Consider the following 17,136-nt stretch of genomic DNA (forward strand, 5'->3'; position numbering starts at 1 on the left):
TGACACTCAGTTTTCTGGAAAAAAAATCAGGACTGTATAGCAACATTTTACAACTTAACTTTGAAACTGCACAACCGAATGCTCTGGAATTTTACAAACGTTTTAAGGTAATCAGAAACATGGTAAATTGTCCATCAAAATTTCAGATTAATCCTGACATGAAAACTTGAAGTTACTGGAAGTATGGTTTTTATTAAACACTTCCTTTATATACATCAAAAATTTTACAATGAATTTATAGTAAGAGTAAAGTAGTATCTACACTCTAGAAGTGTTAACAAATATATGACTCCAAGTCTACCAGTTTCTAATAGCATTCGTTCTTTCAAACGACTTATATAAAATCGAATTCGTTGTCATAAATTAGAGAAATCAGTCGAGAACCTGTTATAAATTTCATCTATCAGTGAATATTGTTATTTGTGTTATTTATTTATGAAATTTTACCCACATTTCTTTTCTATCCCTGTAGTTTATTAATCCGCCTCTATTTTTTACTTAAAACTGTTAAAATAAGCAGTGACGAAGTTGGCAAAAGAGAGCACAAAGAATCTAACAACAGGTGCATTACTGAGTCATAATAATTGTCAACAGTGTCCGCATCGTACGTCATTGTCAACCTGTCGTCAAAAATACGGTAAACCACCCATGAGCAATATGACCATTTCCACCCACTAGCCTAATTAAAGCTCGCTCGTCCTCCACCCCGCCCGATCATCTTCGAAACCGTCCCATCCCGCCGTCCATCTCGTCCGTGGCGCTCCCTCCCGTCCTTGACGTCCCGACGCGCCGCGTCGCCGGCGACGGCGCCCATGCGTGTCCCCGGCGCGTGCGCACCCCGCGGCGGCCAGCATCGAGCGAGTGTGCGTTCGAGGCGGACGCGTCCAGCTCCGTTGTGTCGAAATTCCTGCAACAGCCGAGACCAAGGAAAAGCGGCGGCGGCGCGCGGACCGTGCTATGCCAAGCGGTGGATGGGGGCAGCGCGACCTGCGGTGCTAGTGTGAGTGTCGAGGGGTGCAACAGCCGGCGCGACGTTTTGCTCGGAGGGAACCTGCAGGATGGGGTGCACTTCTTCGGCGGAGGAGCGGGCGGCCATCGCCCGCAGCAAGCAGATCGAGAAGAACCTGAAGGAGGACGGCATCCAGGCCGCCAAGGACATCAAGCTGCTCCTGTTGGGTGAGTAGGGCGGGGGTTCGATACGCCGTCTGGGTGCGGACTCTGCGCACACGCACCCTCGCGACGCCGACATGGAGGCGAGGACGCGCTTTTCCTACGAAATATGCACGTCGGGGGCCGTTTGGGGGCTGCCGGCGGCGGCAGGGCGCCGCCGGCCCACGCCGCCCACCCCCTGGGCCCGATGCAAATTTGGGCACCTGTGGCGCGGGCCGGGTCATTTGCCCCTCAACCGTGACCTAAAACTCCCGCTTGACAGAAGGCGAAACTTGTTATCTATCGTTTGCATGCTGGATATCCGGGTGACGTGTGGATTACTCGATTCAATATCAGAATCGGGAATTGTTGGTTTAAGATAAGGGATAGGGTGATCAGTCAATGATTCAGACGGTTTTTCGATGAGTACTAATACTGCTAGGTACAGACTACAGAGGCAAGAACTGGAGGGGTGGGTTATCATGATTTCCGGGTTTCAACATATAAAGTCATCAACGACGAGTCCAAGTATATCATAATATTGTGTACGAGGGGAGTTCTGGAACACTTAGACTGATACCATTATGGTTACTATACACAGGTAAGCCAACAGAATATTGGGCAAGTGGTGCTCCATATTTGTGGATTTAATCAGTCTACAGTTAATTTTGTTCGTTTAAGAAAAATTTTCTATATTACTTACTCCATATTGTTTGATAGAGAACGACGTTTACGAAAACAAGGCGTTCCCTTTCAAAACAGTCAACATTCAGGGCAATTTTTTGTAAAGATCACCGTTTAATAATCTATACAGAGTGATTCACGAGCCATTAAAACATTTGGTTTAGTAGTGTTTTTTTAACTTAGCATATTCAGCAGAAAAAAATCTAAAAAATGTATATTTTTGGGTTAACAAACCCCCTGCCGGTCCACCTGTTAGAGAATACAACAGCAAGGTAATCCCGCACCCTTTTACGACAATGTGCAGGAGCACCATCCTGTTGAAATCGCAAATTTTTGTGTGTGACGCCAAATTTTTCTGCAACCAAATTAAAACAACCGTAATAAAGTGCAGAAAAATGAATCATGAACGTTGAATCGAACGTAAACATTAACATTCTGCGAATAGACAGCGAAACGATTATTTTTGTACGCCATCAGGAGTATTAGAGACGGCCAATGAAATTATTTTAAAATTATTACCAGATAAATCAATAAAACTCTGCAAGGCGCATTTAAAATTTATGTAATAGCAGGCAGAGTAGAAATCCAGTTCTTTCTCGAGTGCTGTCGGTATATTTTAAAACGATGGCAGCAAATGAAGCCATAAACAGTGTGAGCTCGATATTTCTGGCCAGAATTAAATTACACGGTAAGAATGATGAAGCCATTTCTAAATAGGTATCCGAAATTAATATAATTTTGGAAATGAATGTCAAAAATGGAACTTTACAGGGGTAGCTACCATTATTAATAAAAAGTTCGGAAAATTGTCCTTCAGGAATTTTGTGTAGGTATACAACAAAAGTAAGTATAAATTATTGAATTTATTTATTTCGTTGAATACGGTGTCTTAACGTAAACTTTTCCATATATAGTCACTCTCTACCAGCTATAAAATTTTTACTGTTTTTCTACTTTCAGTGCTTAAGCTTTAAACTGATCACACGAAAAATTGAGAATCTAGAAACTAAAAATCGCAAAATCAAGAATCCCAAAATCAGAAATCGAAAAACTGAATCACTGAAAAAATTAAAAATTGAAACATTATCTGGTAAAATTGAAAAATCAAAAAACTGAATAACCGAAATATTGCAAAATTGTTAAATTAAAGAAACCAAAAATTGAAGAATTCGTGGGTTTAAAAAAAGAAAAACTGACAAAATTGCTATTGCCTTTTTACCTTTTTTTCGTTCATTGAAAATTCAAATATTTTAAAAATCCAAAAATTGAAAATCTAAAAAGTTCAAACCCAAGAACTCAAAAAAAATTGAGAAATCGAAAAACTGAACAATTCAAAAACTGTAAAAACCGAGAAATCGAAAAATCAAAAATTTAAAAAAATCGATTAACTGAAAATTTCCGAGACAAAAAAAATAACCAACAATTATTGATAAATCGATAAACTGAAGAATCAAAAAAGCGAAAAATCGACAAGCCAAATGTTTAAAAATCGAAAAATAGAAAAACCAAAAAAATACCCTAGAGCTCAAAAAATTGGAACATCGAGAAATGATAAAATCGAAAATTTAAAAAATCAAAAATAGAAAAATCAAAAATCTGAAAAATCGAAAAATTAAACTGAAAAATCGAGAAATCCAAAAATTGAAGAATCGAAAAATTGTAAATACCGAGAAATCGAAATATGAAAACTAAAACCAAAAATTGGTAAATCCAAAAATTGCAAAGTCATGAAATTGAAGAAACCAAAAATTGAAAAATTTTAAACTGACCACACGAAAAATTGAGAATCTAGAAACTAAAAGTCGTAACATCAAGAATCCCAAAATCAGAAATCGAAAAACTGAATTACTGAAAAAATTAAAAATTGAAACGTTATCTGGTAAAATTGAAAAATCAAAAAACTGAATAATCGAAATATTGCAAAATTGTAAAATTAAAGAAACGAAAAATTGAAGAATTCGTGAGTTTAAAAAAAGAAAAACTGACAAATTGCTATCGCCTTTTTACCTTTTTTTCGTTGATTGGAAATTCAAATATTTTAAAAATCTAAAAATTGAAAATCTAATAAGTGCAAACCCAAGAACTCAAAAAAATTGGGAAATCGAAACAACAAAAAATTTAAAAATTAGAAAATTTCAAAAACAAAAATCGAACATTCGAATAATTGGAGAATTCAAAAACTGTAAAAACCGAGAAATTGAAACATTAAAAAACGAGAAATTTAAAATCCAAAAATCTAAAATTTGAAAAATCGATGAATTGAAAAATCAAAAAACCGAAAAATAGAAAAACCCAAAAAACACCCATGAGCTCAAAAAATTGGAAGATCGGGAAATGATAAAATCGAAAATTTAAAAAATCAAAAGAATTAAAAATCAAAAACCTGAAAACTCGAAAAATTAAATTGAAAAATCGAGAAATCGAAAAATTGTAAATACCGAGAAATCGAAATATGGAAACTAAAACCAAAATTGATAAATCCAAAAATTGCAAAATCATGAAATTGAAGAAAGCAAAAAATTGAGAATCTAGAAAGTAAAAATCGTAAAATCCAGAATCCCAAAATCAGAAATCGAAAGACTGAAGTACCGAAAAAATTAAAAATTTAAAAATCAAAAAATTGAATTATGGAAATACATATTGCAAAATTATTAAATTTAAAAATCGAAAAAATGGAAAAAAAAGTTTTGAGGAAATGAAAAATTGTAAAAGTCGTAAGAAAAACTGACAAAATTGCGCCTTTTTTTTGTTAATTTTTGTTCGTCTCTTTTTCTGTCGGTTTTTGTTTTTTTGTCACCCTTTTTGGCCTCTTTCACACATTTTGATCTAAATTTTTGTTTTTTCTTGTTACTTTTGTCACTTTTTAGGTTTTTACTTCCATGTTGGTTCTTTTTTACAATAGATTTTCCGTTTTTTATCACTATGATGTTTTGTTCATTTTTTTGTGTTTTTTCTCACTTGTTTCATCTTCATATTATCGCCCTCGTTCATTATCGACTTTTTTCGCCTTTTTCGGCATTTTTGCTAGTGTTTTTGTCGCTTTTTATTGAATGCCGTTTTTTTGTAACTTTTTTGTTTTTTGTCGCTCTCGAAATTGTTTATTTTTCTGTTTTTATATTTTCTTCTCTTTTATTATAGGTGTCTTTCTGTTATTTTTCATTTTTTTGTCGGCTTTTTTGCGCACCCTTTTTGTTGTTCTTTTCATAGCCTTTTTTGTAATTTTTGTTTGTTAGTTATTAATTTTTTTGGTTCTTTTCCCTTTTTTAATCGTTTTTTTCCGGCCATTTCCTCCCTCTTACTTACTGACTTTTTTATCGTCTTTTATTTTCCTTTTTTTGTGACCTTTTTGTTTCCTTTTTTGACTGACATTTTTTTTGTCACTTGTTTTTGTTCCTTATCGCTCTTTTTGTCTCTCTTTTCGTCACCTTTTGTTTATCGACTTTGTTTATTGTGTTTTGTGGTTTTTTTGGTTGTCCCTTTTCTTTGTTGCTTTTTTAACTCATATTTTTCGTTTTTCTATCGGCGTTTTTGTGTTCTTCTTTTTTTGATTTTTCCATCGTATTTTCTTGTGATGTCTTTTTGTCACATTTTTTTTTGTTTTATTACGGCCTCTTTATATTTTTTTAGTTTCTTGTCGTTTTTTTCGGTTCTTTCCTCCCTTTTTCCCATTGATTTTATTTTAATTTCACTTTTTTTGTGACATTTTTGTTTATCACTTTGTGTTCTTTTTGGTTCCCACTTGTTTATCACTATTTTTGTAACGTTTTTCGTCGTTTTTGTCGACTTTTGTGATTTTTTTAGCTTTTCTTTGCCGCTTCTGGGATTCATATTTTTCATTTTTTTTGTCGCTTTTCCCATCTCCTTTTCATCGTTTTTTATTCCTTTTTTATTGTTTTTATTCGCCTTTTTGTTGCGTTTTTAATTCCATTTTGTATTCTAGTCGAGTCCATCGGGCGACTGACTACTTTCATGCTTTCTTGACGTTTTATGGCCCCTATAGTACGAAAAAATAGGTCTCCCGTTTTCGTCTGTCTGTCTGTCGTCTATCCGGATTTTTATTAGACATTATATTTGGTTTTAAAGTCAAATTTTTCTGATATCTTTTTTACTTTTTTCTACCGAGTCTCTAAAAAAATTCTAAATTATTTTAATATAGCTGTACTTTACGTAATTGTTTCTCAAGATATTTGTGTTTTCTAGAAAACAATTGTCATATTATAAATTCAGTTCCACCATTTTTTAACATGGAGGATTGCATTTTACCCACAATTTTTTAATTACCGGTTACCTCAATATACGTGTGACAAATTAAACAATGTATGTATACAAGGTGTTTTTCAAATAAAGCACATCTATTTTTTAGAGAGTATGTCATGTGCCAATATAAAATCTGCCCAAAATTAGTCCTATCTTAGAAAGTACTAACCACGCCCACACACCCACTTCTCATTTTAACGACAAATTTTATTCCTGTACAGTTTAAGTTCCACCTTTCATTCAGTGCAGATAAAATTAGCTGAATCGGAGGCGGGGTGGGTGGGGGGGGTTAATTATTTATTCTTATGTAAAGAAGAATTGAGAAATAATAGTACCTAGGCTGTAAAAAACCTGTAAAACTTTTTGGTTGTACTAAATACTTACTATAAGATTTGTTTCTTATCTCAGAAGAAAAACTATGGGTGGGTGGGCGGGGCTAAGTTTAAGTTTTTCCTACACCTAGTCTTTTATTGCAGTTGGCGATTCTGGAAAAGTTTTAGGATTCTTCGACAAAATAAAGCCGAAAATACATAATATCGTTAAAACAATTAAAAATTTCACAACTGTTAAATCAGTAGTTTCAGAACAGACAGACGAAACGGGGGAACGACTTTTTCATATTCCAAGATTTACGAGACGTCCAGAAAACATGAAATTACAAAAAAGTGCTATTCGATAGAAAAAAAAAAAAATTTTTGGAATTGTGAAAAAACCAATCAGCTACATCAAGATCTATTATGTCCATAAGAAGACAGAACTCGGAAAATTTCCTTAATAATCCCACACGTGCCGTGTACTTTTAATAGCGGTCATTTATTGTTCTTAGTAAGCGTGAAAATTAATAAAACGTCTCAATTAACAACCGCAATTCTAAAAATTCTTAGAACAGTAAAACAGTCATCAGTTAACCCTGATCGTTGCTGGTATAAGTGTAAGGTTCATTTTTATATTTGCAAAAAATGTACATAACTTCCAACCCACTACTTGTTATTCCATAGTACAATCTTAATAAAAGGCGAAGCATTAAATTATACTGGAATTATCGAACAGATGCAGTAATAAAAGCGTGTGAATAATGAGCCTATCGTTCCCACTGTTACTAGTGGTTAGAGTACACTGAAAAATTTAAGCTCCAGCTCTCGTGTTATGATTTAAAAAATAATTTTTTTAACGAAAATAATAACTGAAGCTGCAGACACGATTTTCCACCCGGAGAGACTTAATTTGAGGCAGTTTTGACACAGACCGGTTTATTTGCTCCCAGTCGTGACCCAAAACTCCCACTTAACGCAAACGAAACGTGCTTATTACATGTGCTGTAGATACTCCATACACTTTTTGTTCGTTTTGTTGTTGTAGTAGTAGTAATAATAATAGAGACAAGAATGGAAGGTTTTCACTATGAAGTCATCAGTCCAAATTCGGCGGATTGCTGAGCTGAAAGGTGGGTTAGTGTGATTTCAGCATGAAGTCAGCACCCACAAGAATACAGGGGAGTTGGAAAGTGTCACCCTGAAATCAACCAATCGTGCTCTATGTTTATGCAAAAGTTCAGTTCTCTATGGAAGATTGTTTAGCTATGGAAGCGAGCCAAAGTAGCTGATTGTTCCAAAGCTTACGTTACTGGAATTAAAAGACAAACATGTGCCAAGCAAGGGAAACAAATAACAAAATTGTTGTAATAATAATAATTCTCTGTGTTTCTCGCTTCGGGTATTTTCGTTGGCATAAGAACAGAGAGGTGTTTATGAAAACAACAATGAACATCAAAAATCTATATCTATACCCTTTTTGAACTTTAAAAAAATAAGTCTGTAGAGTGGACGGTTTCGCAGATCTTCATCTCTAGGTGTGGCTAAGTCACAATAAAACTTTTCTTCCGCTCTGTGATGTAGGTTACGTGATAGTCTTGCCACCATGAAAGAACGTTCTAATTTCCGCCTCATAAAATTACATGAAATGGAATAATAATGCACGTTACGTTACAATCGTTCCAGAACAAGAAGTAGATGAGTGTCTGTTCTCAATAACCTCATATAAAAATATGACATTTGACGTAGCCCACGCCACACCGCTCGGTTCTAAAATTAAAATGACGTCTTGAGATGTAATAAAGAAAGAGTGGCTTGAGTGCATGATACGTTTAAGCGCAGCCTTTTATGATCATTCGCGTCTACTTTATATAACCTGGATAAATGTGGGGCGCTGTAAATTTAATTTCTGGTAAGAGGTAATAGTAATTTTTCTGTGATTCTTATCGTTACTAGAGATAACTCTACAGTCTACTTTCCGTACCACGTTACCTAATCCATATTTATACATAACACGAAAGTGTTAATAAATATACCGAAACGGGCCAGGAAGTTCCCATAGAACTAATTTTATATTCAATAAACAAGGTGTTAAATTCGGCTTTTCAAAAACAGGTTTCTCATTATCTAGTCCAATTATTTTATACGAAAAATGTGGAATGTCCGTAAATAGCAAGTAAAATAAATCACTCATGATAAACATAAACAGACCAGGCAAAAAAAGTTTAAATGGATTTCATGGCTCACTGGTTGTAAAATTGTTTTGGATTTCACAAATTCAGCATTCTTGCATTCCCATAAAAATGGGCAATAAAGTTGGAACGAACTGTAAATGGGATTTAAGAGAGAAAAGTCTTCATTTATAATTTCGTCAGATGAATGAATTGACTTAGCGCCATCTGCAAGGTTGTTGACTGTTTAGCATAGGTGGAACTTCCAAATATTGGGTAAGCAATTTAGTGGCTTAATCACTGATAAATCGTGCAAACACACTTATTTTAGTTAGTCGTTGGGTTTTTGTCAAGATTTATAACTTTCCGATCGTGTAAATGGGCCTCTAATGAGCATTAATGTCAAAATTCAGGGCCAACCCATATCCAGATACTTTATCATCTTGCAAACTTCATTATTCTTCTCAGTCCTTGCCGCCGAGCAAATAAAATGACGTTTATAGTCCGAGACAACAACCCTCATAAAGTCGTATTTTTAGACCAACTTGTATAACGTCCCCATAAAAACTTAACATCATTATGGTCAGCTCGTAAATTCCTCGATATAGGTTTGTCAATGTCATCACCGTTTTATTAATAACATAATTCAAACTCAGCCTTAATTTGAATCGCTACTTTTTGTTAACAACAAAACGATAACTAAACACTCGTTGTTAAAACAGTGAGAAAACCGCCGTTTTCGCTGGATATGTGTTAATTGCATGTGTGTTTGTTTGGCATTCGACGAATAATTGTTTCAATTAGCATAATTCGCACCGACGAGACCGACGTTAAAATTCAGCGAGAACATTTCCTTGTCGGCGAACAAAGACACACGATGAAATTTAATGCAGAGAAAAATCGGTGTTGAAATAGTCGGCAGATACTGCAACAAAGTCACCAAAAAGCGACTGCTTTGTTGTTTAAACAAAAATAAAACGATCAAATTAATGTCAGGGTTGCGTGTATTTAAGATAAATTCATAAATAACAGAAAGCGTCATAACCCGACCAAACACCGTTGCGTCATTGTTAACACTCCTGTTGGTAAATAAGAAACAATTGAGTAAATAATTCCGGATGTCGCCGGAATTTGCGATTCAAACTTGGTATACTGGGTGGTCTGCGACAAGACTGACAGTGTGTTGTTTATGCGAGTGTGGCGAATGCATTATTTATGATAAGCGGTGGAATCACATGGGAAAATAAAAACTGATGGATTGTTGTCGGTGTGAAGCTAGATTTTGTTTGTTACTATTCTTTTTTTACATTTAACAGGATATGTACATACATTTGACGTGAAAAAATGCATGGGTCACCGACACTGACATATGGTAATGGTGTCATTAAAATAAGCCATGATTTATGATATCTTATCAAACGTACTTGGTGGACAGTAATTTAATTTGTTTATTTTTATGCAGATTTAATTAAAAACGAGGCTTAGTGCAGCGGTAATTAGCTAATTATGAGAACACGAGAAAGTGGTGGTTCTATTACGTTTCTTTTGTTACTATTGTTTTAGTTATAAATAAAAAAATACTGGTTGTGGTTTCCCAACTATTTCATTTTACTGTAATCGTTATTGTTCTAGGTGTGGGAGGGTGAATGCATGTTTTCTCTGAAAGTTTTTAGATTTTAAAATAAATCAAATCAAATTTTCTAAATAAATGCACTCCAAATGTGAGAAATGCAATTAAATTTTAAATATTAGAGTCTAATTTAAAACTACTAATTCCCCAAAACGACCTCAACCTTTCACTGATAGTAGCTGTATTGACTGTACTTAATTGTGGCATTAAATTTAAGTCAACTACTGCCTACTTTATCGCCTATTATTATAGTCTTGAAATGTAAAAACTATTATAATTATCGACCATTAAACCAATATTTTATTATAAGAAACACGGAATGGATTATTACAAAATTCCACACAACGAGAATGTATAGTACTCCCATCAAATATTTATAACCATGAGAAAAATCGAAATCGTCTGGTTTTTGCACTGAATACACACAATGGAAGTAATTAGATTTTTACAATTACTGAAGTATAATTTAAAACTCAATTTAAATGCTGTTTTTGTCCTGAAGCCAAATAATGTGATGTAATTTAAAGTGAGGTCCACTCTTGTGCTGTTTATATCTTAAGATTGATCATAAATTGGAGCAAATTGGCATAAGCAACTACGTTCTATTCTAGGGTTGAGGTACATGTAGGTGATCGATTTAAGGAATTGCATGCTACAGTGTTACTTCGTCCCTACATGAGTATTGATTTCTTTTTTAATTATAGTAAATGGCTATAAAAACACCCTTCATGCAACCGACGTACTGAAAAATGCATATCAACCCCAACATGAGCGAATATTTAACTAACTACTAAAATATTTGTCGAGTAAGACGTAGATTCTTTTATTTTACCAGGAAAAACATGGTCGTCGACGTTATAAAGTATAATAATACAGATTTAATCTTTGAACGTTTTGTAAATGTAAACTATTATTACTTTGACGTTATTGCATTCATTTGGTCGGTAGTTTTCACACCTTATAATTTTTCGCTAATCTACAGTCCAATCTCTTTCTTTAAAAGTAAACAAACTCGTGATTATATTTTTGCAAAGCACAAATGAGTAACCGCATAGTCATTCATCCATTGTTCCCACTGCATTCTACTTTCCATTCTACCATAACAGGGGACGAACGTGTAGCAACCCATCAGAGGACAATTTATGTACTTCTAGTACAGTCCGTCCGTCAATCGAGTAACGAATTTCCGAAATATAGGTTTCAGGAAGCAGGAGACCGCTGCCATTCCTGTTACTACTACTGTACAGTGAGCTGCGAAAGATTGTTACGCCCCGAGGTCAACGAGCAGCCTTTATTGTCTTTGCACGCCTCTGGAGTCTTTACAGGGTTAATTTCTGTCTAAAACACGGTATTTTAAGCTCATTGATTTTGAGGGTAAAGATAAAGGTCACAGGAACAACATCCGTGATATAAGAGGAAAGTGGTGCAAATTTAATGCCCTACTTCGCAGTATTTGCAACAAACAAACTCCCTGTTTAATAATAATAATAATTGGCGATCTTCCATTTCCACTTCAACTGAACATTGATCTTCTGGTATTCATTTCTATGTTCTTGCTCATTGTTAATTTTTATACTCATTATTCACTCAGTTTTTATCGAAATATCATAACATACTTCTGTACTTGTTGTTTATGAATCCGTGTTAAGCTTTTCCACAGTTATCGACTGATATTATCTATTATGTGCTTTTATTGATTAAATTTGAAGTACGGTACACCCCAGTGTTTTATTATTAGTATTACACGACACGTGTCGGAATTAACATACTTTACTGAAATAATAACTCTTGCTCTGAGAAACGAAGTTTCTTTTCTTGTTTGTTAATTCTCTATGAGAATTGTTATAAATTCTGCATCTTTTGTATTTCCTGGTAGTACTTCTAGTCACTGACTGGCTTATTCTTTAACGCCACCGGTGGTACTTATTTGTACTATCAATTGACGTTTGACATGGCATTTGACATGTACAGTCGCGACCAGAAAATCTTGATGTCAATGTCATTCCACTGTCACAAAGTGTAAAACACCTTAGTGAGTATTGTAACCTTATTTTTGTAGGTTTGTGATTTTTGACACTGAATGCAACGTGATAATCTTTTAAACTTCAAACGTCAAAATGACAATAAGGCATAGACAGAGACTACATCAGAATTTTGAAAATGACGTTCAAGATTTTCTGGCCGCGATTGTATTTGAACATTTTTGAAAACTAGTAAATTTCACTTATGATTGTAAACAGTTTTGTCGTAGTATCCGGTAGACGGCGCTAGGAATAAAAAAAAGGTTACTAGTGTCATTACTAAATTAATTTACCATTTTAGACATGTTTTAAGTTTCTTGTTGCCGAAATAAGTCTACACATATTAAGAAAAAAAAAGGCAAAGTGTAGCCCCGCCCACCCGCCCTATCTCAATTGTGATGATTTTTTTTTTACTCGTTGTGGGCCAAGAAGGCGGAGCTTAACTGCAAAATCCTTATTTCTCTACGATGTTTTTGAGTATCGTGTTGTTCAAAGTATCTTAGCAAGTGCTAGCCCCGCCCACCCGCCCTATTCCTAATTTTATTTCTGGTCCGTACAAGATACGTCTTTCATTCTGAGCAGATAACATTAATCAGTGAAATAGAGGTGGGATGGGTGGGCGGGGTTAATTATAGATTCTACTGTAGAGTGAGAATGGAAGCTAATAGAACCTAGGCTATAAAAAAATAAATAAATAAGGAAAGTGGCAATTGTAACTTTTTTTCGAACTGTTTACGTTAAGTACGATTAACTTTTTTCTACAGTCTTATGAGGAAGCAGTAGACCAGACCACCTACTTCATTCTAGTAAATACTCTTAATATTGTTCAGTCTTATCTTTGTAAGTACTAGCCCCGCCCACCCGCCCCATATTTTCTCAGAAGGTGTCATTTGTCAAAGTCAGTCTTTTCTTAACAAGTGCTAGCTAGTGCTAGTTCGTGTATATTAAAAAAAAATAAATAAATAAAGCCAAACATTAGGCCCCACCTATGCAGGCCCCGATCTCAATTCTCAATTGTGATGTATTTCATTCGTTGTCAGATCGAAGGGCGGGGCTTAATTGCAAGATTCATATTTGTCTTCTTTTCCTGAAAAGTCGACTACGTATATTAAGAAAAAACGCAAGTCGCTAGAATGCGAAGAGGGTGGGTGGGCAGGGCTAGTACTTGCTAAGATAAGACTGATTTTGACTTTCTAAGAAAATAGAGGGTGGGTGGACGGGGCTAGTATTTGATAATGTAAGACTAATTTTGGCACTTTTGAAATTTTCGACCATTTTGACTATTTTCGAAAAAGAGTTGAAAACATTTTCTTGTAGATGTCTATGTCCAGAAGACATTTTCGGTTTTAATTATTATTTTCCACTCCCTCTAGACCGAAGAACATAATTATTAGCCCCACCCACCCACCCTGTCTCGTTTTCAGTGATTGATTTTATTCGATCTGAATAAAATGAATGATCTTTATACTGAACAGAAATACAATTAGTCGTTAGAACGAGAAGAGGGTGGGTGGGCGGGGCTACTAGTACTTGCTAAGATAAGGCTGATTTTGACTTTCTAAGAAAATAGAGGGTGGGTGGGCGGGGCTAATATTTGATAATGTAAAACTAATTTTGGCACTTTTGAAATTTTCGACCATTTTGACTATTTTCGAAAAACTGTTGAAAACAATTTCTTGTAGATCTCGATGTCCAGAAGACATTTTCGGTTTCTATTATTATTTTCCACTCCCACTCGACAGAAAACATAATTAGCCCCGCCCACCCACCCTGTCTCCTTTTCGGTGATTGTATCCGATTTGAATGAAATGAATGATCTTACACTGAACGGAAATAAAATTAGTCGTTACAATGAAAAGAAAGTGGGTGGGCGGGGCTAGTACTTGCTAAGATAAGACTGATTTTGGCCAATGAAATACTTTCCAAGAAAATAGAGGGTGGGTGGGCGGGGCTAGTATTTGATAAAATAAGACTGATTTTGGCACTTTTGACATTTTCGACCATTTTTCAACTATATATTTTCGAAAATTAGTTGAAGACATTTTCGGTTTCTATTAATTAGTTTCCACTCCTACTTGACAGAAGAACCTAATTAGCCCCACCCACCCGCCCTATCTCAATTGTAATGATTTTTTTTTATCGTAGAGAGACAAAGGAGCGTAATTTAACTGTAAAACCCTTATTAATACTATGTATATTAAGAAAAAATTAAAGCTAAAGATTAAGCCCTAACCATACCTGCCCTGATTTAAATAGTAATGAAGTTTTCATTCGTTGGCAGGCCAAGAGGCGGAGCTTAATTCCAAACATATGTCGTTACAAAAATTTACCATTTTAAACGTGTTTCAAGTTTCTTAGAATAAAAAAAATCATTACATTTGAGATTGGGTGGGTGGGCGGGGTTAATGTTTTGCCTTTTTTCTTAATATACATGGTATTCTTTGAACAACACGATACGTAAAACATGTTTTTAATTTCTTACAAAGAAATAAGTATTTTGCAGTTAAGCTCTGTCCCGTTGGTTCACGACGAATAAAAAAAAGATCATCACAATTGCGATAGGGCGGGTGGGCGGGCTGACATATTTCTTCTTTGTTTTAATATGTGTAGACTTCTTTTCACAATATGAAACTTAAAACATGTTTAAAATGGAAAATTTGTATAGGGAAATATCGATTTTGCAATGAGTCTCCGCCCCATAATTGCAAAATCCATATTTCTTTGCAAAAATGTACCATTTGAACCATGTTGTAAGTTTCTTGTTGTGAAAAGATACTTAAAACATGTTTTTAATTTCTTACAAAGAAATAAGTATTTTGCGGTTAAGCTCTGTCCCGTTGGTTCACGACGAATAAAAAGTTTCTTGTTGTGAAAAGATGGCTATGTATATTCAGAAAAAATCCGGAATGACAGACGGACAGAGAGAAACGGGAGACCTATTTGTTCGTACTGTAGGGGTCATGAAAGGTTGAGAAAACGTTAAAGTTGAGACTCGGCCGCGGACTTGATTATAATACTTTCTTCGCTTACGCTCGGGAAGTAAAAAAAGGCAAAACATAAGCCCCATCCACCCGCCCTGCCTCTATTCTGATGATTTTTTTTTTATTCGTTGTAAGCCGAGGGGCGGAGCTTAATTGTAAAATCCTTATTTTTCTACAAGAAATTACCATGTGAAATATGTTCTTAAGTAACAAAATCGTGTTATACAAAGAAAACCAGCAGAGAAGCCCCACCCATCCGTCTCGATCTCAATCATGATGAATTTTTCATTCGTTGTCAGACCAAGGGGCGGAGTATAATTGGAAAATCGGTATTTCCCTATACATATTTACCATTTTAAACATGTTTTAAGTTTCTTGATGTGAAAAGATGAGTACACATATTAACAAAAAAAGGCAAAGTGTAGCCCCGCCCACCCGGCCTATCTCAAGTGTGATGATTTTTTTTTTATTCGTTGTGGGCCAAGAATGCGGACCTTAACTGCAAAATCCGTATTTCTCCACTAGAAATAAAAAGATGTTTTTGAGTATCGTGTTGTTCAAAGTGTATTATATCTTAGCAAGTGCTAGCCCCGCCCACCCGCCCTATTCCTAATTTTATTTCTGGTCAGTACAAGATGCATTTTTCAGTTTGAGCAGATAAAATTAATCACGGAAATAGAGGTGGGGTGGGTGGGCGGGGTTAATTATATATTCTTCTATGAAGTGAGAATGGGAACCAATAGAACCTAGGTTATATTAAAAAAATAAATAAATAAAAAAGCGGCAATTGTAACTTTTTGTACTATTTAAGTTAAGTAAGATTAACTTTTTTCTACGATCTTATGGGCAAGGAGTAGCCCCGCCCACCTACTTCATTCCAGTAAATACTCGTAACATTGTTCAGTCTTATCTTTGTAAGTACTAGCCCCGCCCACCCGCCCTCTATTTTCTAAGAAGGCGTCATTTGCCAAAATCAGTCCTATCTTAACAAGTGCTAACTAGTGTTAGTTTGTGTATATTAAATAAATAAATAACTAAATAAATAAATAAAGCCAAACATTAGGCCCCACCTATTCCGGCCCCGATCTCAATTCTCAATTGTGATGTATTTCATTCGTTGTCAGATCGAAGGGCGGGGCTTAATTGCAAGATTCATATTTGTCTTCTTTTTCTGAAAAGTCGACTACGTATATTAAGAAAAAAGACAAAATATAAGCCCCACCCACCCGCCCTATCTCAATTGTAATGATTTTTTTTTTAATCGTAGAGACACAAAGGAGCGGAATTTAATTGCAGAATCCTTATTATTTCTGTACAAGAAATTACCATTTTTGAGTATCGGGCAATTCAAAGAATACTATGTATATCAAGAAAAAATTAAAGCCAAAGATTAAGCCCTAACCATACCTGCCCTGATTTAAATAGTAATGAAGTTTTCATTCGTTGGCAGGCCTGGGGGCGGAGCCTGATTGCAAAATCCATATTTCGTTACAAAAATTTATCCTTTTAAACGTGTTTCAAGTTTCTAAGAATAAAAAAAATCATTACAATTGAGATGGGGTGGGTGGGCGGGGTTAATAATTTGCCTTTTTTTTTCTTAATATACGTGGTATTCTTTGAAAAACACGATACTTAAAAACATGTTTTTAATTTCTTATAAAGAAATAAGTATTTTGTAGTTAAGCTCTGTCCCGTTGGTTCACGACGAATAAAAAAAAGATCATCACAATTGAAATAGGGCGGGTGGGCGGGCATACATTTTACCTTTTTGTTGCAATGTGTGTAGACTTTTTTTTTCACAACATGAAACTTTAAAATGGAAAATTTGTATAAGGAAAAATCGATTTTCTTTAAAATGGAAAATTTGTATAAGGAAAAATCGATTTTGCAATTAGGCTCCGCCCATAATTGCGAAATCCATATTTCCTTGCA

At 34.9% G+C, this 17,136-nt stretch overlaps 1 protein-coding gene across 2 annotated transcripts in view; it reads left to right on the forward strand.

Moving 5' to 3' along the window:
• The first annotated feature begins 962 nt into the window (after positions 1-962).
• LOC135124322 (guanine nucleotide-binding protein G(o) subunit alpha) overlaps positions 963-17,136 on the forward strand; it is a 100,786-nt gene continuing 84,612 nt past the window's right edge. For both annotated transcript variants that reach the window (XM_064049301.1, XM_064049298.1), the window contains exon 1: positions 963-1,176. In XM_064049301.1, the coding sequence (XP_063905371.1) occupies positions 1,059-1,176 (118 nt within the window). In that variant the 5' untranslated portion in view covers positions 963-1,058. The remainder of the gene's footprint in view (positions 1,177-17,136) is intronic.

The sequence above is a fragment of the Zophobas morio genome, unplaced genomic scaffold (assembly GCF_036711695.1).
Source record: "Zophobas morio isolate AGI-343-1 ecotype UQ-CSIRO unplaced genomic scaffold, CSIRO_AGI_Zmor_V1 ptg000007l, whole genome shotgun sequence".
Lineage (NCBI taxonomy): Eukaryota > Metazoa > Arthropoda > Insecta > Coleoptera > Tenebrionidae > Zophobas > Zophobas morio.